We start from the raw sequence: 25,320 nt of genomic DNA on the forward strand, positions 1-25,320 counted from the left end.
TTGATAGTAAGGGACATGAAGTGGTTCAGTAAAAGACACACGAGGGTCATGGTGAATGGTTAATTTTTGGACTGAGGATGAATGGCAGACTTCCCCAGGGAACAATGTTGGACCATTGCTTTTTTGATCCAATATCAACCTGTGGACCACAACGAGTCCAATTTGCAAATGGTACAAAATGTGTCAGTGTTGCCAATTGCGAAGAGGACAGTGCAAACTGCAGCAGGCTATCAACAGTATGAGCGAAATGAGGGGACACAAGGCAGATGAATTTTAATGCAGAGAAATGAGGCAACACAATTTGGTAGGAACAAGGAGAGACAATATACACGTGTGCAGAAACAAGAGGGTCTTGGGGGGGTATGTGTGTGAATTGATGCAAGTGGAAGGACAGGTTTAGAAAGCTGCTGATAAATTGTGCACAATTCTGGGCTTCAATAGAGGCTAAAAATTGATGAGAGCATCGATAGGGTAGACAATCAGACCATTTATCCCAGGGTGAAAATGTCTAAATTGCGAGGGCATAGTTTGATGGTGAGAGGGGCATAGTTTAAAGGAGATGTGTGGGCCAAGCCACAGAGAGTAGTGGGTGCATGGAACGTGCTGCCAAGGTGGGTGGTGGGGAATACATGATAGTGGCATTGAACAAGCTATTGGGTCGGCACATGGATGTGCAGGCAATGGAGGGACATGGAACATGTGCAGGCAGAGATCAGAATGACTTGGCATCATGTTGGGCATGAGTATTGTGGGCAAAGGTACTGTTCCATGTCACACGAGGCATGGAGCATAACATTAGACTCCTCACCTTCATGCAAACCAGCGCAGAAAGTTTTTACTTTCTGACCCTCAATCAGAATCTCAGTTGCTTCTGGGCCCCCCACCAGCTGTTGCTTTGCACCCACTTGTCTCAGATTGAGACAGCACTATGGTGGCAAGGTAGCGCAGCGGTAGAGTTGCTGCCTTTAAGCCCCTGTCCCACTTAGGAGACCTAAACAGCAACCTCTGGTGACCTTGCCCGCCACCCAAAAAAAAATCAAGATCGAGGTGACCTGCAACCTCCTACCACCTCCCACGCACATGTTGAAAACCTTCCTCGACTATGAAGAAAACTGGCTTCGACTAGACCTGCGACTAAAAAATGATCGATTTTTAAAACGGCAACCTATTTTTAGTCGAGGCCGGTTTTAATCATGATGAAAAAATAGCAGCAACCTAGATGAAGCCTCGACCACGCGGAAACCACTTTCGACCATTAGGGAGAGTGACCAAAACCTCCGGTGACCTCATGGAAACCTCGGGTGGCAGGCAAGGTCACCAGAGGTTGCTGCTTAGGTCTCCTAAGTGGGACAGGGGCTTGACAGTGCCGGATTCGATCCTGACCATGGGTGCTGTCTGTACGGAGTGACCACGTGGGTTTTCTCTGGGTGCTCCGGTTTCCTCCCATACTCCAAAGACGTACAGGTTTATAGGTTAATTGGCTTTGGTAAAAAAAAAATTGTAAATTGTCCCTAGTGTGTGCAGGATAGTGCTAGTGTATGGGTTTGGCGTGGGCTTGGTGGGCTGAAGGGCCTGTATCGTAAAACTAAAAACTGTTTTATGCCGCGTACTCTGAAACGTGAATAATTAATTTCACAAAGACCTGACAAAGTCAACACAATCTGAGGACTCAAAGCTGTAAAAAATAGCACAGCATTCTTCGTGGTTTAGTTATTTCAAACTTTCAGCAATGTACATCAAAAGAAATCCATAATTTCTTCAAATAACAGTCAAATGCAGTTAATTAATTTAGTATTAGGCAGCCTTTGGAAACCTGTGCAGGAAGGAACTGCAGATGCTGGTTTACACCAAAGATAGACACAATATGCTGGAGTAACTCAGCAGTTCAGGCAGCATTTCTGGAGACGTGTTAAAGCTCGAGACCCTTCTTCAGACATTTTTCGGGTCGAGACCCTTCTTCAGAATGGAAACATATGGGATGCATCAACCATTTAGTTACCACTGACAGATGAAAACCTTGAACAGATGTTACTCACCTCTTCTATATTCCTTATCCAGTTCTTTATGTTATCAAAGGACTTCTCATTTGTTATGTCATATACCAGCATTATTCCCTAGAAAAGGTAAATAAGGGCAGGGTTTATAACATGCTCGCACAGGGTTGCTCGCACAGAAATAGCAATTTATAGCTAAACAGCTACGTGACATACAATGTGAAACAAGGTTAAAGTGGTGGTTTTTAAAGGGACATTTTCCAGGTGGCAAGATTGAGAACCTGAGAAAGAAAGATTTTGAGTTTAGTTTTTGAGTTTTATTTTTTGTCATGTGTACTGAGGTACAGTGAAAAGCTTTTGTGGCATGCTAACTAGTCAGCGGAAAGCCGATACATGATTACAATTGAGCAATCCACAGTGCACAGATACATGATAGAGGGAATAACGTTTAGTGCAAGGTAAAGTCTGATCAAATGATGAGGTAGATGGTAGCTCAGGATTGCTCTCTAGTTGTTGTTAAGATGTTTACTGCACTCTAGTTGTTGGTAGGATTGTGGTTTATGTAGCAATACTATCTAGCTCTGTGTGAAACAATGGCGATTACATTATGTAGATTAGCGAGGAAGAGTAGCAATTTATTTTTGGAAATATTCCTCAAAGAGGCTCCAAAGTAATTTCACTAAAGGTTTCAGGGAACACAGCAAAACAAATCTGACGTTATTAAACGGCGTTTGTTGAAAGGATTAATATTTTCTGTTGGAAAACCAGGCAGAGGTGCAGAGTCTATGCAGAGTCCATTCACTGACTAACTGCTATAAAGGTACAAGAGAATACAGTACGCTGCTTAAATTGCCAGTAGTGAGTGGCCAAATGTACAGGCAGAGTGTAATGGCATACTGCCCCTGAACTTGGTGGTCTGATGCTCACTGGTTAAACCCGAGCTTACACTCGCCAGAGGTACATACAGACATCCAAACCTGGTGTTGTTCCATTGATGCCTGGACAATTGTGAACTGGACTTTCATGTTTCCCTACGAGTCACAGGGACAAGATTTTCGTTATCCCAACATTCCTAACACCATATCCCATCCAGCACTCTTGTCTGCATGTCACGAGTTTAATTGTGTACAAACTAATTCCGGTAACATCAGATTTGCAATGGAATATCTCAAACATGACTCAACCAGGAGCGGTGGAATAATAAAAGTCATTTAGCAGCAGAAAGTGGTGTTAATGTTTCCTATTGATCCAAAAATTAAAATTGTAAATATGACTTTGTACTTTTGTGCATGGTTAACATGGAAGAGGTGGACGGTACATATTTACCATAGCTCCTCTGTAGTATGCGGTTGTGATGGTACGGAATCTTTCTTGGCCGGCCGTGTCCCTGAATTGATTAAAAAAAAGTAAAGCTCAACATGAATGAACAGTTTCCGATGTTCCCATAATTGGACTGCGTACATGGCTTGCAGTAACTGATCTGCCTTCTCAAATATCTGTGACTACTTCACAGCACAGAGAAGATAGTAGAACAGTACTTTGTGTCACAATGGCTGCCCCAAACATTATGCCAAGACCAACCTTTTTCTGCACTTAATCCAAATACCTCCATTTTAGTTTTAGAGATGCAGTATGGAAACAGGCCCTTCGGCCCATCGAGTCCATGCGGACCACCGACCACCCATTCACATTAGTTCCATGTTATACCACATTCTCAACCACTCCCTACACACTTGGGACAATTTACAGAGGCCAGACCAACGCATCTGTTTCTGGGATGTGGGAGTAAACCGGAAAACTCGGAGGAAACCCACGTGGTCAAAGGGAGAACGTGCAAACTCCACACAGACAGCAGCCGAGGTCAATACTGAACTTGAGTCTCTAGCGCTGCGAGGCATTGTGCCGTCCTTGCATATCCATTTGCCTATCCAAGTGTAGACAACAAATAGAGTATGGTTAGCAGACCAGTTGCAGCTGTTATGCTGTCGTCATTGAAGGCATGTGATGGATTGGCAGTAAAATGGATCTTTTGATTTTGCCAATTGGAATAGACGCTAGAACCCCCAACAAAGGTTGTTAGGCATGAGATCTATAACTCAGTGTGGTGCCAATCATGCCACTGGGATTCCTCTGTATGGGAGATGGCATTCACCAGCTGGTGTAAAAGTGATCTAATGCTTCAATCAAATATTTTGTTTTAAAAGCGAAAGTGCAAGGTGAACTTTGGGTGTCACAGCGGGGCAGCGTAGAGTTGCTGCCTTACAGCGCCAGAGACACAGGTTCGATCCTGACTGTGGGTGCTGACTGAATGGAGTTTGTATGTTATCCCTTTGGCCGCGTGGGTTTTCTCTGGGCACTCCGGTTTCTTCCCACACTCCAAAGATGTACTGTTTGTAGGCTAATTGGCTTTGGTAAATTGTAAAATTGCCCCTAGTGTGTCGGATAGTGTTAGTGTACGGGTGATTGCAGACTTCGTGGGCCAAAGGGCCTGTTTCTACACTCTGTGCGTCTAAAATATAAATTTAAGATGCAAAGGGGGAAGAGGAGGGGAGAATGATAGATTGCAGGATAGATTCAATGCAAATAGAGGTTGATTACCCAGAGGGACAACCATGCAAAAAGATCTTTCCTTTGGTTCTAGTGAAACAGTTAAAGAACGGACATAGGTCTTGCACCCACCATTGTCCATGCTGCCCATCAAGTACCTACCAAGGCCAACCCCATTTACCAGAACTTGACCGTGGGCCGAGGTGCTTTTTCGTTTCATTTCGTGATCCACATCACGTGTCTACCTGTATTTATAACGTTGTGTAAAAATATTACAGAAATCGTCCCTGAAACTCGTCAAGAACAAAACCTGAACATATTTTTAAAATATGAGAAAAACCTCCAATTTTCCGAGTAGTAATTGTCCAATTAAAGCACGTTTGACATCGAGTCGGACGCCAATTGACCAATCCCGCGCTTTGTTTCATGCTAGCTAGGCAGCGAGCACACTGGGATCATGGCTGCCTCCTCATTACATCACAACAACAGCAAGGTATCGAAGGAAGAAAGGTAATGTAGCCACTTGCTGATCATGTTGTGTTACAACTGATTTATCTTTGTAAAGTTATGATGTTGTGAACTGTGAAATAAAAATGCAATATAAAAATGTGGAGCTAGGGTTAGGATTAGGGTCAGGGTCAGGGTTCGGCATTCTCCTCTCAGTGGAAGAGGGTTAGGGTTAGGGCAGGGGTCGGCAACCTACAGCCCACGGGCCAGATCCTGCCCGTAACCCGAAAACATCCAGCCCGCAGGCGTATTTTTTTTTCTGAGGACTTCCGTGATGGAGCCGGGGCTGAAGGCGGCCCGGGCAGTGTGCAGGATAGTGCTGCTCCCAACCATGTTGACATTCAGTGTAATCGTGGCGTCGGGTGGGCTGCTGCTGATGATCCAGAAGGGCATGCTGGCCGAGGTGCACGCGCTGAGCAGCCACACTTACGGAGTCCACAGCCGGTCCCAAAGCGGCTCCAGCTCCAGCCGTGGAAGGGGTCGGGTTAGGGTTAGGCGTTTTCCTCTCAGTGAAAGATGCCTTAACCTTCCCCCAGCCTGGCACTGCCCCAGTCCCACTATGGCCGTGACCCCCACTCTGCACACCGGCAGTCAGTGGGGTTCGGTAAACGGGGGAACGCACAGGATCTGCCCTCACCCATTAATTAGGCGGGTTCAGGAAACCCGGGATCTCTGCGGCAATCCCGTATTCAATGTTCCCATATACAGCTATATATTATTGAGCTGTTACTTTTTCTAACTAGCTTAATTAATCAGTGTGTAACATTTTGCACTGTCGAGTTATGAATTGCTTATCAGTGATGTTTTATCTAAATCTGTGCCAAATTTCAAGTAGATACCAGCATTGGGTCAAATGTCCCTTTAAAAAGTTAAAATCTAGATCCCCTTTGGCACCTCGGCCCAAGGCCTATACGCCGTGGCAATTTAAGTGCTCCTGTAAAACTTCATGTTATGAAAGTACCCTTCTCCGCCACCTCTTCACATAGCGCATTGCAGATTTCAATCACTCTCGGGATGAGAATGTTTCTATCCCCCCCTCAGATAACCGCTACGCGTCTTATCCGAAAGCTAAGATATACGCTCGATAACATCAATAGCTTAAATATTTCCTGCGGTTTGTTTAAGAAGGAACTGCAGATGCTGGAAAATCGAAGGTACACAAAAATGCTGTAGAAACTCAGCGGGTTCAGCAGCATCTATGGAGCGAAGGAAATAGGCAACGTTTCGGGCCGAAACCCTTCTTCAGACTGATGGGGGTGGGGGGGCTGGGAGAAGAAAGGAAAAAGGAGGAGGAGCCCGAGGGCTGAGGGATGGGAGGAGACAGCAAGGGCTAACAAAATTGGCAGAATTCAATGTTCATGCCCGCAGGATGCAGACTCCCCAAGCGGAATATGAGGTGCTGTTCCTCCAATTTTCGGTGTTGCTCGCTCTGGCCATGGAGGAGACCCAGGACAGAGAGGTCGGATGGGGAATGGGAAGGGGAGTTGAAGTGCTGAGCCACTGGGAGGTCAGGTTGGTTATTGCGGACCGAGCAATATTTATATAGCAAAATAAATATTTCTTGCATCTGTCCACAGGCGAGAAATACAGCACAAGTCACAGGTTAGTTAAAACGCTGTTCTTCAAAATGCTGCTCAGCATAAAGACAAAACAACATTTTTCAAAATTGTTTCAAATACATTGAGGTTAAGTAGTTGTGTGAATTCACACAAGGATGGTCTTCAAAGTTATTCATCGTCTGACTGTTCAATAAACTAATTAGCTGGAAACATCCACACAAGCTTTAAATTACCTAAAACAAATTAGCAGGTAGACAAAAATGCTGGAGAAACTCAGCGGATGAGACAGCATCCATGGAGCGAAGGAATAGGTGACGTTTCTCCAGCATTCTTGTCCACCTTCGATTTTTCCAGCATCTGCAGTTCTTTTTTTTTTTTTTAATTAGCAATCTAGAAGGAAGTGGAAGCTCTTCTTCCGTCGCCTCCGCTTCAAAGCGTTCTTCCATGGGAAGGAGTCCTTGATGATCCCTTTTCCCGTCTCCAACGGACCCCCCCCTCATGGCCATCTTCCAGCTTTAGACCGTTTTGTTTTAAACTGCCGGCGGGACATCAACCGCCTCAACTTCTCCACTCCCCTGTCTCACTCTAACCTCTCCCCCCCTGAACGTACAGCCTTCCACTCACTCTGCAACAACCCAGACTGGGTGATCAAACCCGCCAACAAGGGAGGTGCCGTGGTAGTCTGGTGCGCTGATCTCTGCAAGGCTGAGGCCACGCGCCAACTCTCGGACACCTCCTCCTACTTATCCTTAGACCATGACCCCACAGACGAGCACCAGGCCACTATCTCTAACACTATCACCGACTTCATCACTTCTGGCTCCCTGCCCTCCCAAGCCTCAAACCTCATCATTCACCAGCCCCGCACGGCCCGATTTTACCTTCTCCCTAAAATCCACAAACTTGACTGTCCTGGCAGACCCATTGTTTCTGCCTGTTCATGCCCTATACCTCACATACCTCAACTGCATCCTATCCCCCCTGGTTAAATCCCTCCCTACCTATTTTCAAGACACCTCAGATACTCTCCGTCGTCTCCAGGAATTCCATTTTCCAGTCCCCCATTCCATCATCTTCACCATGGACGTCCAGTCACTCTAGACCTCCATCCCCCACCAGGAGGATCGCAAAGCCATCAGTTTCTTCCTCGACCGGAGAACCCACCAATCCCCATCTACAGATACTCTCCTCCGCAAGGCGGAGCTGGTCCTTACCCTTAATAACTTTTGGTTTGACTCCTCCCATTTCCTCCAAATACAAGGTGTAGCTACGGGCACGCGCATGGACCCCAGCTATGCCTGCCTCTTTGTAAGGTACGTCGAACAATCCTTGTTCGAGACGTACCAGGATCCCATCCCCGACCTCTACCTCCGCTACATCGACGACTGCATTGGTGCTACCTCCTGCACCTGCACCTCACTGACTTCATCCATTTCACCACTAACTTCCATCTGGCACTCAAATGCACCTGGACCATTTCCGACACTTTCCTACCATTTCTTGACCTCACTATCTCCATCGCAGGTGTTAGACTTCTGACCGACATCCACTATAAACCTACTGACTCCCGTGACTATCTGGACTACACTTCTTCCCACCCTGCTTCCTGTAAGGACTCCATCCCCTACTCCCAATTCCTCCGTCTACAACACATAATGAACACAATTTAACACAAACATCCATCACAATGAATCTCCAGGCCGTGATGGAAGGCAAAAAGTCTTATCGCTTCCTTGCTTGTTCTCCCACTGCATCGAGGCGATCGAGGCTCTCGATGTTGAAGCCCCCGCCGGGCGATGGTAAATCCCCCGGCCGAATTTAAGCTCTGTGAACGGGTCGATTCAAACTCCGCAACTCAGAGTGGACGAAGCTGCCGCCGCGGGAGCTCCAGAAAATCGGTCATCAACCAGGGGACCGGCGAGCTCCCGATGTTACCGTCCACAGGGCCCGCGACCGAAGCCCTGAAGTCGGGTCGCAGCCACAGTGCCACCACAGCCTCCGAAGTCAGCCAGCGTGATGGTGAGTCCACAGGCTATGTCACCGGAGCCCCCAAGGTAGATTCCAGTTGGAGGCCGCCAGCTCCACGATATTAGGCCACAGCGCAGACGGAGACGGAGATACGACAAGGAAAAGGTCGACAGAGATGGGCTTTAGATCATTACTATGGATGCTGTCTGGAAAGAGTTTGGCCCTGTGACCACGTGGGCTTTCTCTGGTTGCTCCAGTTTCCTTCCACACTCCAAAGATGTACAGGTTTGTAGGTTATTTGGCTTCTGAAAATAGTAAATTGTCCCTAGTGTGTAAGATACCGATAGTGTACGGGTTGATCGCTGGTCGGCACGGACTAGGTGGGCCGAAGGGTCTGTTTCCGTGCTGTCTCTCTAAACTAAACTGGTATAGTTAAAAACCTCCAGTTTCTCATTGTGCTTACAATCACTGTGAACAATGAAAGATCATTAATTTGATTAATTAACTAATCATTAACTGTTTCTTCACTGACACTGTTAACTACTGAGTATTTGCAGTTTGGAATCAGTTATCTAACCTACGCACAATATTAAATCTAAATAACTCCCACATCCGAGCAAACAACAATTATCTTCATTAAACTGTCGCTACTTGCCATATCTGGAGCTTGATTTTCTTGCCATCGAGCTCTACCGTTCGTATTTTGAAATCAATTCCTGCAAAACAGAAGAACCAATGATGAGAAAGTGTAAAAATTGAAAATTTGTACATACGGTGCCCACCATAATGTTTGGGACAAAGACCCTTCATTTATTTATTTGCCTCCGTACTCCACAATTTGGGATTTGTAATTTTTTTTAAATCACATGTGGTTAAAGTGCACATTGTCAGTTTATAATAAAGGCCATTTTTATACATTTTGGTTTCACCATGTAGAAATTACAGCAGTGTTTATACATAGTCCCTCCATTTCAAGGCACCATAATGTTTGGGACACATGGCTTCACAGGCGTTTGTAATTGCTCAGGTGTGTTTAATTGCCTCCTTCATGCAGGTATAATAGCCCGGTCCCATGGTACGAGTTCATTCCAAGAGCTTAAAAAAAATCAAGCTCGGGGTAAGCACGGAGAATGTACGTAGCGGGTACGTCGGAGCTCGGGGACGTCCCTTAGCGGCTCGTAACGCTAACGGCGGGTACTCGGGAAGACTCGCTAACGGCAGGTAAGCACGGGAAGACACGTGATGATTTTTCAACATGTTGAAAAATGTCCACGAGAGCCCCGAGTACCGACGAGTGGCCATTACCGTAAATCTCCGAGTTTGAATCAGGGCAAACTCGGGAGAGCTCTTGGAATGAACTCGTACCGTGGGACAGGGCTTTTAAAGAGCTCTCAGCACCTAGTCTTTCCTCCAGTCTTTCCATCACCTTTGGAAACTTTTATTGCTGTTTATCAACATGAGGACCAAAGTTGTGCCAATGAAAGTCAAAGAAGCCATTACGAGACTGAGAAACAAGACTAAAACTGTTAGAGACATCAGCCAATCCTTAGGCTTACCAAAATCAACTGTTTGGAACATCATTAAGAAGAGAGTACTGGTGAGCTTACTAATTGCAAAAGGACTGGCAGGCCAAGGAAGACCACCCCAGCTGACGACAGAAGAATACTCTCGATAATAAAGAGAAATCCCCAAACAGATCAGAAACACTCTTTAGGAGTCAGGTGTGGATTTGTCAATGACCACTGTCCGCAGAAGGCTTCATGAATAGAAACACAGAGACTACACTGCAAGATGCAAACCACTGGTTAGCCACAAAAATAGGATGACCAGGTTAGTTTGCCAAGAAGTACTTAAAAGAGCAACCACAGTTCTAAAAAAAGGTATTGTGGACAGATGAGACAAAGATTAACTTATATCAGAGTGATGGCAAGAGCAAAGTATGGAGGCGAGAATGAACTGACCAAGATCCAAAGCATACCACCTCATCTGTGAAACACAGTGGTAGGGGTGTTATGGCCTGGGCATGTATGGCTGCTGAAGGTACTGGCTCACTTATCTTCATTGATGATACAACTGCTGATGGTAGTAGCATAATGAATTCTGAAGTGTATAGACACATCCTATCTGCTCAAGTTCAAACAAATGCCTCAAAAGTCATTGGCCGGCGGTTCATTCTACAGCAAGGCAATGATCCCAAACATACTGCTAAAACAACAAAGGAGTTTTTCAAAGCTAAAAAATTGTAAATTCTTGAGTGGCTAAGTCAATCACCCGATCTGAACCCAATTGAGGATGCTTTTTATATGCTGAAGAGAAAACTGAAGGGGACTAGCCCTCAAAACAAGCAAAAGCTAAAGATGGCTGCAATACAGGCCTGGCAGAGCATCACCAGAGAAGACACCCAGCAACTGGTGATGTCCATCAATCTCAGACTTCAAGCAGTCATTGCATGCAAAGGATATGCAACAAAATACTAAACATGACTACTTTCATTTACATGACATTGCTGTGTCCCTAACATTATGGTGCCCTGAAATGGGGGGACTATGTATAAACACTGCTGTAATTTCTACATGGTGAAACCAAAATGTATAAAAATGGCCTTTATTAAAATCTGACAATGTGCACTTTAACCACATGTGATTTTTTCTATTACAAATCTCAAATTGTGGAGTACAGAGACAAATAAATAAATGATGGATCTTTGTCCCAAACATTATGGAGGACACTGTATTTGCATGATGCACATTGATCCAACAGAATCTCTCCACGTTTTATTTTTGCACAATCGTGCAATCTCCCGGAACCATTACACATTTCACTGAATCTCCGTGACAGCGAATTTCAGTAAATGAATCTAAGGTCTTCTTTTAATAACCGGTAGCTTCCCACCAATGTTAGGCTCACTGGACTTCAGATCCTTGTCTTGTCACTTAAATAAAGGCACACATTACCCCCATCCAGTTTAATTTAGATTAGTTTAGAGGTACAGCGTGGAAACAGGCCCTTCAGCCCACTGACCAGCAATCCCCACACATTAACACTATCCTACACACACTCGGGACAACTTACATTTGTACCAAGCCAATTAACCTACAAACCTGTACTTCTTTGGAGTGGGGGAGGAAACCGAAGATCCCGGAGAAAACCTACGCAGGTCACGGGAGAACATACAGACTCAGTATAGACAGCACCCATAGTCAGGATCGAACCCGGGTCACCGGCGCTGTGAGGCAGCAATTCTACCAGTGCACCACCGGGCCGCCCCAGTCTTCCGGTACTTGGCTGAAGATGATACAAGCATCTCTGCCAAAGCCCCTGCAATTTCTTCTCTAACGTCCCACAATGTCCTTGGGTAGACTTGGTTGGGTCTCCAGGGATTTATGTGCTTTAAGATCTCCTCTTTAGTAATGTGCACATGCTTTAAGACATCACTATTCTTTGCCCCTGAATTCCCATGACCTTCTCCATGGTAAAGACAGATTAGAAATATTGATTTAAGACCTCACCCATCCTCTGTGGCTCCTCACACAGACAGATAAATTGATCCATTATGGGGGCCCTATTTTCTCCATGTTTATACTTTTGTTCATTTACGTACAATCTCTTCCTTTACCTTAACTATCAAAGCTATCACCCCCCCCCCAAATCTTTTGTGTACACCTACATCACTTACACAATTCAAAGGATTCATGATCCAACTGCTTAAACATTTGTGGCCTTTTTCCTCCCTCAGCAACCAGGGTTCCCTAATCTTGGCAGTAATTCATTATATTTCTAGCTGAACAAACACGACCAGACCATCCAACAAGGCATGTTGCAGCCTTCTAGATTCAATATTATTTTCAACTATTTCATATAAACAGCACCTCTGCCAATATTATTTCGGGTTCCAGTATGCACAATAATAATATTAGGTGTCGGATGGACCGGCAGATGCTGGTTTATACCAAAGATAGTCAAAAAGCTGGAGTAACTCAGCAGGTCAGTAGAAAACCTCTTGGAAGCTGGAAACAAACCCGAGTACTGAAGGTGAAAGCTACAGTAATGAAATGATGGGAAAAGTGCAAACAAAAGCTGTTCAAATTAGCAGCAGCATAAATTAGCAGCTTTGTAGGTTGAATGAGTTCAAATAATAAACTCAAAGGCTTGAACACATCACGGTACATTATTCAATTAAAGGGCTACTGCTAAAATTTGCTTTACACTGCAACATTTCAGTGAGGTCACCCACATTTTAAATTGCTTATTAAGTTTGTGCTATTATTGTTAATATAATTCAACAGCATGAATTTCTTCTGCTCTATGCATCTTCATTTTCAAATTTGCTGGCAAACCATTTCACAGCAACCCCACATTGCTGACTACTTAAGCCAACGCAAGTCACCGAGGTCGAACACAATGATTTACAGAACTGACTGCCGCTATACAAGGGACAAGATGCAGAAAGCTATTCTCGTAACAAATGCTTACAGAGGCTGTGGAACAAAGTCTCCAGTAAGCTTGTGAGTGTCAGCTGATCATGAATGAGAAGCGACTCTGTGCTCTCAAGTCTTTCACAACCCAAGATGATCAGCTGCAGCTTGTCACAGAGACTGCCCCATCATTTCCTCACAATGATAGGTCACGGCCCAGGTTTACACTGCCTCAGTGACAGATTAATTCACCATCATGGACCAACATACATTCTGCGTGCAAACTCAAATCATTTTTGCTCGACATCAGTGGACTGGAACATGTGCAAGACTACTCCGTCCAGCCTGAATTCCTCAGGCACCAAATTGTGGATGCAGCCCAGACCGTCACACAAACCACTGACTCTATTTATACCTCACGCTGCCTCGGCAAGGCCAGCAGCATAATCAAGGACGAGTCGCACCCTGGATACTCCTTCATCTCCCCTCTTCCATCAGGCAAAAGGTAAAGAAGTGTGAAAACGCACACTTCCAGATTCAGGGATAGTTTCTTCCCAGCTGTTATCAGGCAACTGAATCATCCTACCACAACCAGAGAGCAGTCAACTACGATCGACTTCATTGGTGACCCTCGGACTATTCTTGGTCAGACTTTGCTGGCTTTACCTTGCACTAAACGTTATTCCCTTATCATGTATCTATCTATCTATACATACAAAACTAAAACTCTGATCTTGTGCTCTTCCAGTTTGTGGGTTTTTTTCTATTTGTTTAAAAACAGTATGTGATAGCGCTATGATGTTTTTGCCAGGTTACTCACCGTTCTCCTGTGCTGTGAGTGCAACAAGTTTCGCTCCGATCGGTGGTATATTGTAAAAGTTATCGAGGTTTAAAAATCTTTATAAACCTCACGTGCGCAGATTCCTTCAGTCAGCGCCACGCAGATTGGTCTCTTCTCCTGTCAGTCAATGCGGCGGCCGGGATGGCGACGCCCCTTCCTGCCCCACTGGCAGCCGCCTCACTCAAACTCCTCTCTCCCCTCCTCACAGTAATGGCCCTGTCCCACTGTACGAGTTTATTCACGAGCTCTCCCGAGTTTTAAAAAAAATCAAACTCGGGGTAAGCACGGAGAATGAACGTAGCGGGTATGTCGGAGCTCGGGGACGTCTCTTAGCGCCTCGTAGCACTAACAGCAGGTACTCGGTAAGACTCGCTAACGGCAGGTAAGCTCGGGAAGACTCAAGAAGATTTTTCAACATGTTGAAAAATGCCCACGAGAGCCCCGAGTACCGACGAGCAGCCATTACCGTAAATCTCTGAGTTCGAATCAGGGCAAACTCGGGAAAACTCTTTGAATGAACTCATACAGTGGGACAGGGCTTTAACTTGTCTATCTTCTCCCCCACCACCAGCGGCCGCAAGGGGGGGGGGGGGGGGGTTCAGTGGAGGCCCTTGTCCCGTCTCTCTCTCTCCCTCATCACTCACCGCTCTCCCCCGCCCACTGCGGCAATGGCGGTCCCGTCTACCCGGGGCTGTCTCGTTCGCCGCAGTAACTCACCCTCACGGCCTTCTCAGAGATCTTCCCCCCCCCCCCCCCCCGCGGCGGCAGCGAGCAGGCAGGGACGGACCGAGCAGCAGGTCGGACAGGACACACGCATCAAGTCAACGGGATCTAAACCGCAGCTAACAATGAATGACCTGTGGAGGATGGAACTGCAGATGCTGCTTTTTAAGGATGGAGGGTGGGAGTGACTGTGGATAGCGGAAAGGAGAGGGGGGGAGAGGTGAGTGAGGGATTGAGTGGGGGAGGAGGAGAGGGGGAAAGAGTGGGGGGATTGAGGGAGAGCAAGGGGTTGGGAGGAAGAGGGGGGAAGTGGGGGAGGTGAGGAGAGTAGGGGAGGAGGGGAAATATAGTGAGAGGAGGAGGGAGGTAGGGAGTGGGGAATAGAGGGAGATGAAGGCAGTGGGGGTGGTCAGGAGGGATAGTGGGGGTTTAGGGGAGGCGAGGAGTGGGGGGATATAGGGATAGGAGGGGGTAGGGAGGGTGGAGGGAGGGAGGGAGTGACTGAGGGTAGGGGAAAGGAGAGGGAGGGAGAGGTGAGTGAGGGATTGGGGGAGGGGAGGAGGAGAGGGGAAAGAGGGAGGGTGAAGAGGAGGGGGAAGGAGCGCTGGGGGATGTGGGGAAATGAGCCGTGCCTGCACAGTTGGGGGCTATGCATGAGTGGTGCAATGTAGCGATGGGGGGTGGGTTGCATTAGGGGAATGGGTGAGTGGTGGAACATTGCATTGGGGAACGGGTTGCGTTGTGGGACCAGGCCTCCAGTGTAACAGGGACCCAACGGGTCCCACTTAGTCTAGTACACTGTAAATGGCCCGATTGTAATCATGTATTGTCTTTCCAGTCACTAGTTAGCACGCAACAAAAGCTTTACCTCGGTACACGTGACAATAAACTAAACTGAAACTGAACTGAGCAATACAATGACAACTGTGAGCCGACCAGAACCATTAACCAGAAACCTTGGGTAAACAGGGAGATACATTCTCTGTTAGTCTGATCAAAATCTTTCAAAGACACCCTCCATACTGTACAAAGTCAAGTTTAATTTCCGCAACGCTATCAGGGCTGCCAAGAGAGAAGTTCAAAACAAGATAGAGGCTGAATTCAATCAGTTCAGTTTAGTTTAATGTCACATGTACCGAGGTACAGTGAAAAGCGTTTTGTTGCGTGCTAACCAGTCAGCAGAGAGACAATACATGATTACAAGCAATCCAGTTACAGTATACATAGATACATAATAATAATAATAATACATTTTATTTATGGGCGCCTTTCAAGTCTCAAGGACACCTTACAAAAATTTAGCAAGTAGAGGAAAAACATGTAAGCGGAATGAAATAAATAGTAGAGACATGATTAGTACACAAATTAAAGACAGAATTCAATTCAAAACACAATATGAGGCAATTCAAGCACAGATGAAAAGGGAGGGGGACGTGGGGCTAAGGATAGGCAGAGGTGAAGAGATGGGTCTTGAGGCGGGACTGGAAGATGGTGAGGGACACGGAATTGCGGATCAGTTGGGGGAGGGAGTTCCAGAGCCTGGGAGCTGCCCAGGAGAAGGCTCTGTCCCCAAAACTGCGGAGGTTGGACTTGTGGATGGAGAGGAGACCGGCTGATGTGGATCTGAGGGACCGTGAGGGTTGGTAGGGGGAGAGGAGGCCAGTGAGATATGGGGGGGCCAGATGGTGGAGGGCTTTGTAGGTGAGGACCAGGATTTTGTAGGTGATCCGGTGGGAGATGGGAAGCCAGTGAAGTTGTTTGAGGACTGGAGTGATGTGATGCCAGGATTTGGTGTGGGTGACGAGTCGGGCGGCTGCGTTTTGGACCAGTTGGAGTCGGTTGATGTAGGTGGAGCTGATGCCAAGGAGAAGTGAGTTGCAGTAGTCCAGTCGGGAGGAGATGAAGGCATGGATGAGTCTTTCAGCAGCGGGAGGTGTGAGAGAGGGTCTGATTTTGACGATGTTGCGGAGGTGAAAGAAGGAGGTTTTAATGACATGGCGTATGTAGGGCTCAAGGGAGAGGGTGGAATCAAAGATCACGCCAAGGTTGCGGGCCTGGGGAGATGGGGAGACAGTGGTGCCGTCGATGGTGAGAGTGGGGTTATTGATACATGATAAGGGAATAACATTTAGTGCAAGACAAAGCCAGCAAGTCCAGTCAAGGATAGTCTGAGTGACACCAAAGAGGTAGATAGTAGTTCAGCACTGCTCTCTGGTTGTGGTAGGAAGACTCAGTTGCCTGATAACAGCTGGGAAGAAACTGTCCCTGAATCTGGTAGCATGCATTTTCACACCAATCAAGCAGATGGCAGGTGATAATGGCAAGCCCTGCAAAACATCACGGGCTACAAGCCAAATTGTATGTGGGGGTGGGGGCGAAGGGGATCTAGCAATGGCACATTTCTACCCAAGGTAGTTGTGGCAGGGGCTGAATACTATCACAGGCTACAAGTCAAAATGGGGTTGGAGTGGGGATCTTTAGTAAGTGGGCACATTTTTACTTGAGCCCAAGGACTTTTTGAACCATTTTAAAAGGCAAAAAGTATCTAAGGTCCCCCCCCCCCCCCCCCCCCCCCCCCCCCCCCCACCGGCTCTGTCCCTTACACCTTTGTGGCAGAAGTCAAATGTGTTTTCACAGGGTAGCTCTACGAAAGGATGCGGGCGAATGTGCTCGATTAACTACAGAGCTCAGAAGTTTTTCTTCAGAGATAAGAGAATGGGAAGATTTGGTACATTTTAAAATTATGAATGACTTTGCAAAACTAATGGAGAACGCACAGAGAAAAGTTGTTAATTAAGAAAATGACATACGAGCGTAAAAAGAACAAGTTAAAATGATTCAAAAATGAACAACCCAAAAGGGTGCAGAAGCAATTTCAGCTTGTATTGTGAAGCAATATGCTGTAAGAAAGAACAGTGGCACAACAGTAGAGTTGCTGCCTTACAGCGCCATAGACCCGGGTTCGATCCTGACTACTGGTGCTGTCTGTACAGAGTTTGTTCGTTCTCCCTGGGACCGCATGGGTTTTCTCCAGGTGCCCTAGTTTCCTCACACTATCCAACAACGTACAGGTTTGTAGATTAATTGGCTTGGTATAATTGTAATCTGCCCCTAGTGTGTAGGATAGTGTTACTGTGCAGGGACTGTGGTCAGCACGGACTCGGTGGGCCGAAGGGCCAGATTTCGCATTGTATCTTGAAGCTAAAATAAACTAAAATCAATACTAGAGATCCTACATATATAAATTACAGATCCCTCAAATAAGTAGGACATATGGATAAGATTGTTAAAGTATATGGAATACATACTCGTATAAACCATTAAGATATATGGAATAAATTCCCTTAGAATTTAGGAGGGGGGGGGGTGAAACATGTTCTCTGTCTCTTCCTTTGGGGGAATGCGACTTTTTCGTGTCGTATCCCCCTTCTCTGCCTCCGTCTCCGCTGAGGCCTAATGGCGGAGCTGGCGGCCTCCAGCCTGCGACTGACCCCGAGGCTCCGGAGGCAGAGCCAGCCAGGACTCACCAACGAGAGGCTGGCCGTCTTCAGGGCTGAGGCAGCGGTGGCCCGACTTGCTGGTGCGGCGTTCTGGCTTTCGGCGGCGGCCTGGAGCTGATGCGGCGGGGCTCGGAGCTGAGACTGCGGGACCCGGAGCTGGGGCAGCGGCCTGGAGCTGGGGCGGCTGCCCGGAGCTGGGGCAGCGGCCCGGAGCGGAGACTGCGGGACCCGGAGCTGGGGCTGCGGCCCGGAGCGGAGACTGCGGGACCCGGAGCTGGGGCTGCGGCCTGGAGCGGAGGAGCTTCGGGCCCCGGAGGCTGGGGCTTGCGTCCGGAGCGGAGGACTGCGGACCGGAGCTGGGGTGCGGGCCCGAGCGGCGGGAAGACTGCGGGACCCGGAAGCTGGGGCTGCGGCCCTCTGCGCGGAGACTGCGGGACCCGGAGCTAGGGGCTTGCGGACCCGGAGCGGAGACTGCGGGACCCGGGCTGGGGTGCGGCCAGGGAGCGGCGACTGCGGGACCCGGAGCTGGGGCTGCGGCCGATAGGGAGCTGGGACCTGGGGCGGCTGCCCGGAGCTGGGGCAGCGGCCCGGAGCGGAGACTGCGGGACCCGGAGCTGGGGTGCGGCCCGGAGCGGAGACTGCGGGACCCGGAGCTGGGGCTGCGGCCTGGAGCGGAGACTGCGGGACCCGGAGCTGGGGCTGCGGCCCGGAGCGGAGACTGCGGGACCCGGAGCTGGGGTGCGGCCCGGAGCGGAGACTGCGGGACCCGGAGCTGGGGCTGCGGCCTGGAGCGGAGACTGCGGGACCCGGAGCTGGGGCTGCGGCCCGGAGCGGAGACTGCGGGACCCGGAGCTGGGGCTGCGGCCCGGAGCGGAGACTGCGGGACCCGGAGCTGGGGCGGCGGTCCGGAGCGGAGACTGCGGGACCCGGAGCTGGGGCGGTGGCCCGGAGCGGAGACTGCGGGACCCGGAGCTGGGGCTGCGGCCCGGAGCGGAGACTGCGGGACCCGGAGCTGGGGCGGCGGTCCGGAGCAGAGACTGCGGGACCCGGAGCTGGGGCGGTGGCCCGGAGCGGAGACTGCGGGACCCGGAGCTGGGCGGCTGCCCGGAGCTGATGCTGTGGCGGGCCGTCTCGGAGCGGAGACGGCGTTCCGGCTTTCGGCGGCGGCGACATCACCATGGAGGTCTGCTGGACTGGAGGGCGGCATCTCCGGCCTGGATCGATCGCCTCAGTGCAGAGGGAGAACAAGGAGGGAAGAGACGGAGACTAAGACTTTGCCTCCATCACAGTGAGGATGTGCTTGGTGAACTCACTGTGGTGGATGTTTAATTTGAGTTTATTGTATGTTTTGTTTTTATTGGTTCTGTGTATGACTGCAGGCAACATAATTTTGTTCAGACCGAAAGGACTGAATGACAATAAAGGAATCTAATTCTAATTCTAATTAATGACCAAGGCAGAGAGTACAAGGATGATGAATGACACTCTGGCACTGCACAAAACATTGAACATAAAAGATCTTGCATCAGAGATGACAATGACCAGGAAACGTATTTAAAAATGGTGATATCTCATCTCTCTTTTAATTCTTCTATTTCACCCATAGGATGGTAGGGAACTGGAACTCAGCCCTCAAGTGTAGTGGAACAAAAAGGGCCAGCACATTGAAGTATTAACAAGACAAACACTTGAACAAGAAAGAAGTCAGCCATCAAACCACAGACCAAAGTTGAGAAATGGGTTTAGAATCTATTTAGGTCACTTTGGGCTCGGGGTGAACAACCTCTTTCTGCACTCTAGGATTTATGATGCTGCCTCAGATGGAATTTTCCATCACCTACATTCATTCTTTGCTGAGCAAAATATAAAAAAAGTTCAGAAAAGTTGATCTATATAAATAGGCACTGGTCTGTGACCCTACCAACTATGAAGAGAGGCAATTACAGATTATTTTAAAAATCCTTAAATTCCTACAAATATAGATACTCCCCAGATTACTAAGGCCTGACGAATGTCCAGCTCATGCATACAAACATGCATCTCGGTGGAATGGATTTGCTGGCTGCTTTGGGGCTGCAGGCATCTTCTGCTATGTGGGAACTTGGTTAGAATCAGTCATACAATATGGAAACAGGCACTTCTGCCCAACTTGCCCACACCGACCAACATGTCCCATCCACACCAGTCCCACTTACCTGCATTTAGCCCATATCCCTCCAAACCTGTCCTATCAAAGTACCTGTCCAATTACTTCTCAAACATTGCGATAGTCCCTGCCTCAACTACTTCCTCCGACAGCTCGTTCCACACACCCACCACCCCTTACGTGAAAAGGTTACCCCTCAGATTCCAATAAAATCTTTCCCCCTTCACCTTAAACCTTATGCCCTCTTGTTCTCATTTCCCCTACTCTGGGCCAGAGATTCTGTGCAAGAGACACGAGCTATTGCTCTCGTGATTTTGTACACTGTTGCGGTTCACGGCGGTATTTTGGATTATGAACTGTTCATAGGAACTGAACCCGACCGTAACCTGGAGAGGTGATAAGTGATAGGAGCAGAATAGGCCATTCGGCCCATGATCAAGTCTACTCCGCCATTCAATCATGGACCTGTAATGGATTTTCATATCACATGGACAAGTATTACAAGATATTTAATTGTACGGATTAAGTAAAATTGAAGAGAAGTATTGTGGAAGATAGCAAACAATCAAATGCTGACCATTCTTTGTTGTGGTCTATTCAAGGGTGAAGGCTAATTTTCATTTCTATCTACCATAGCGATATTTCTAATCAACTAAAACGGAAGGGCATTCAAATCTGAAGTAGGTACCAACTGTATTTATTGTCTACATTATGAAGTCGATGACTAGAAAAAACAACATCCTTCTCCCTGCCTCTGGCATGTCTAAACTTCCACTTAGATAGAAACATAGAAAATAGGTGCAGGAGGAGGCCATTCGGCCCTTCGAACCAGCACCGCCATTCATTGTGATCATGGCTGATCGTCCCCTATCAATAACCCATGCCTGCCTTCTCCCCATATCCCTTGATTCCACCTGCTCCTAGAGTTCTATCTAACTCTCTCTTCAATCCATCCAGTGACTTGGCCTCCACTGCCCTCTGTGGCAGGGAATTCCATAAATTCACAGCTCTCTGGGTGAAAAAGGTTTTTACTCACCTCAGTCTTAAATGGCCTCCCCTTTATTCTAAGACCGTGGCCCCTGGTTCTGGACTCGCCCAAAATTGGGAACATTTTTCCTGCATCTAGCTTGTCCATTCCTTTTATAATTTTATGTGTTTCTATAAGATCACCCCCTCATCCTTCTAAACACCACTTTTATATGTGATAATTCCTGTGATCATTAAACAGATCAGGAATATTTTTTGGGAAGGAGACCAAACATTTTTTGCAAACCCCATCTGAAAATGGAAATAAAGACAGAAATAAAAGAATGCAAAGCATTTTGAAATCTTCAACTCTGGCACGATACAATTATTTCACTATTTGTAGGACAATCTATTTCATGTACCATCGTGAATGTATGCAAAGGCAGGAGGTGCAGTGAGCAGAATGTAAAAACAAGGGCATGAGAGTTAAAATCAAGGGTTTGCTTGGCTGCAAGACTATGTAGGCCACCAAGCAATTGATGATCATTAACAGACACTCAGTACGGTTCAGACACGCGCAGGGAGTTTTGGAAAACTAGTTTACAAATGAGATGGGTCAGGCAGAAGGGCAGGTGATATACTTGTGCCTTGGAGGCAATAACAGACCAATGAATCAAACGATGGTAGATAAAAGTGCTGGAGAAACTCAGCGGGTGCAGCAGCATTTATGGAGCGAAGGAAACAGGCAACGTTTCGGCATGAAACGTTGCCTGTTTCCTTCGCTCCATAGACGCTGCTGCACCCGCTGAGTTTCTCCAGCACTTTTGTCTACCTTCGATTTTCCAGCTTCTGCAGTTCCTTCTTAAACAATGAATCAAACGATGTTTTGTTTAGATATACAGCGCAGAAACAGGCCCTTTCGGCCCACGCCGACCAGTGATCCCCGCACATTAACACTATCCTATACCCACTAGGGACAATTTTTACATTTATACCAAGCCAATTAACCTACATACCTGTATGTCTTTGGAGTGTGGGAGGAAGCCAAAGATCTCGGAGAAAACCCACGCAGGTCACGGGGAGAATGTACAAACTCCATACAGACAGCACCCCTAGTCAGAATCGAACCCGGGTCTCCGGCGCTGCATTCGCTGTAAGACAGCAACTCTACCGCTGCGCCACCGTGGCGCCCTAGATGCTAGATTTGTACGGAGGATATCCTCAAGGCAGCATTTATGGGCCAAAGTTCACCTCAAATTTAAATATGACACCTATATTGCTAACACTGTGTAGGAAGGAACTGCAGTTGCTGGTTTACACGGAAGGTAGACACAAAATGCTGGAGTAATTCAGTGGGTCAGGGGAGAGGGAAACTAGACATATGAAAAGGTACATTCATTTGTTCCTTGCACCTTTTCATACCTATAGTTTCCCTCTTGCCGACTCCCAGTCAGAAGGAAGCTCTCAACACAAAACATTGCCTGTTCCTTTTCTCCAGAGATGTTGCCTGACCCGCTGAGTCACTCTAACATTTTATGTCCATCTTTGTTGCTAACACTTTGGTTCACTTTCAGAAGGATGAGAGGGTATCTCATTGAAACATATAAGATTGTTAAGGGTTTGGACACGCTAGAGGCAGGAAACATGTTTCCGATGTTGGGAGAGTCCAGAACCAGGGGCCACAGTTTTAGAATGAGGAGTAAGCCATTTAGAGCGGAGATGAGGAAACACTTTTTGTCACAGAGAGTTGTGAGTCTGTGGAATTCTCTGCCTCAGAGGGCGGTGGAGGCGGGTTCTCTGGATGCTTTCAAGAGAGAGCTAGATAGGGCTCTTAAAGATAGCGGAGTCAGGGGATATGGGGAGAAGGTAGGAACGGGGTACTGATTGGGGATGACCACTCGAAGGGCCGAATGGCCTACTCCTGCACCTATTGTCTAGTGTCTATTGTCTGTGATGCCAGAGATAAGGATGGAGCCAATGACTTGGGAACAGAGTTTGTGATGTATTCAATAATTAGTTAACGGAAGATTTTACTCGTTCAGTGTCAAACCAACAGGCTGACATTTTTGCAGAGATCAGGAAAAGATGTGTCAGTGCAGATGAAAACCATGCCAAGAATCTGGAGGAGGAATTAGATTTAAAGTGTTTCTCTGTTCCAAACAGAACCTTGCTATGAATGTCCTTTAGCTATGCTTAATTCATTTTTCATGTGCAAACATTCCTTTCAATTTGATGTAGTATTTAATTTCAAACTAAATATATTTGGTGATTTTCATGATATTTGAAAACTAGTCCAGTGTATTGCCATGCAATCTAAAGCTGATAGTAAGCAACATTTTAGATTAATAGAGAGAAAATGCTGAAGTTCCCTCAAAACTCTGTCCTTAACAGGAATTACAACAGCATTTCTCATTCTCAGATTTAACTGCGATTTTAACTTGCTACAGACAGCGGCAACTGTCATTACTGAAACCTAATGACAATGCTGTTTGGATAAAGTTTTAATTTACAATGAGCAGAGAGATAAATAAGATGACAGGATGCAGGGATACAGGAAGTGGTGAACTTTGACAATTAGCTCAGGACATCAGCACAACTCACCACTTTCTGTAGATACAAACGATGGCATTTTCAGTTTCAACATCTCTAAAACTAGCAAGGCACACCTTGCACCACTGCAATAAACACATAAGTTGTGTTGTTTGATTATAAACTAAGAATAATGTGTTGTAATTAAATAATAAGGAAAACATTCATCAAGTGATCTTTCATTTGTGCAGTCGGGATTAAACCAAAAACTGACCCTTAAGTTAATACTGTTGATGCTTTGCTTTTGTGCTTGCAATTGTTCCTTCCAATCGGCCAAAGTCAGCTCCTCTCCTCTGCATTTATTTCCTTTCAATGGTATCCACTTCCTCTGGACTCCACTCTTTCCCCAACCCTTCCTCTCTCCCTGCGACCCCGCCTCACGAGAGTTGAAGTGCAACATTGTTTTGCATGAAACGTAATCGGAAGGAACTCAGATGCTGGTTTACACCGAAGATAGACACAAAATGATGGAGTACCTCAGAGGGATAGAGAGAGCATCTCTGGAATGGGTGATGTTTTGTGTCGAGACCTGTTCCTAGTTCTCCAACCATTCTGACTGTCCCCCTGAGTAAATGTTATCTCTGTATGCTTCGTTGTCACCTTCTCCTAGCTAACAATGATCTATTCTATATTTTCATCTCCTTTGATGTTTCATTTTCACACCTTGCGCTTCCTTATCTCTGTGTCCCTCTCCCGACTTTCAGTCCGAAGGGTCTCAACTCGAAACGTCATCCATTCCTCTCCAGTAATGCTGTCTGTCCTGTTGAGTGACTCCAGCATTTTGTGTCCATCTTTGATATAAAAAGTGGAACAGAGAGACTAAGGGAGAAGTAAAAATAACCAGAAATTGATGCAAAACAAATCAGCTTCTCCGCTCTTTAGTATCAATTTCATTCAGTGAAGCAGCACAAGAGACTTCTGATGAGACCCAGTCAACAAGTCTAAACACATTGTGGCTTCCCTCCTGTGCAGATCTCATTTACCAGCACTGGCTTATGGCCTGAAGGGCCTCTATTATATGCTCTCAATCCCAATCTCCTCTGAAAAGATACAATTATTGCCCAGGGAATTAAACCATTGAATGTGCACTGTGTCAACTCTTATTTTTGTAAGGAGACTTAAACAGCACACAATACTTCAAATCCTATTCAAGCCATTCCTTCTCTCCAGAGATGTTACCTGTTCTCCAGCATTTTGCGTCTACCTTTGATTTAAACCAGCATCTGCAGTTCTTTCCTTCTCAAAACCGTAACCATTCTTTTCCCACAGATGCTGTCCAGCTGACTGAATGTTACAAGCATGCGTCTTGATCGACAACTTTTTGCTCTTTACATTTGCTACTGTCCAATCCATTGGGACTAATCCTGAAACTTCAAATATTGAAAGGGTTATTTTTTGAAAATGATAGAAAATGGCTCTTTCTGATTTACGAAGAAATCCGCTTGTGTACAGTTCCCAGGAATGTCTAGTTTAGAGATACAGCACGGAAACAGGCCCTTCGGCCCACCGAGTCCGCACTGACCAGCGATCACCACACATTAACACTACCCTACACACACTGGGGC

General features: G+C 46.9%; 1 protein-coding gene across 2 annotated transcripts in view; it reads right to left on the reverse strand.

Annotated features, from left to right (window-relative positions):
* The window catches only part of rab8b (RAB8B, member RAS oncogene family), a 92,011-nt gene that overhangs the window by 23,730 nt on the left and 42,961 nt on the right, over positions 1 to 25,320 (reverse strand). For both annotated transcript variants that reach the window (XM_033015043.1, XM_033015042.1), the window contains 3 exons: positions 9,231 to 9,291; positions 3,321 to 3,381; positions 2,037 to 2,114 (listed from right to left, as the gene is read on the reverse strand). In XM_033015043.1, coding sequence (XP_032870934.1) covers positions 2,037 to 2,114; positions 3,321 to 3,381; positions 9,231 to 9,291 — 200 coding nt within the window. The remainder of the gene's footprint in view (positions 1 to 2,036; positions 2,115 to 3,320; positions 3,382 to 9,230; positions 9,292 to 25,320) is intronic.

This window comes from Amblyraja radiata, chromosome X, assembly GCF_010909765.2.
Source record: "Amblyraja radiata isolate CabotCenter1 chromosome X, sAmbRad1.1.pri, whole genome shotgun sequence".
Lineage (NCBI taxonomy): Eukaryota > Metazoa > Chordata > Chondrichthyes > Rajiformes > Rajidae > Amblyraja > Amblyraja radiata.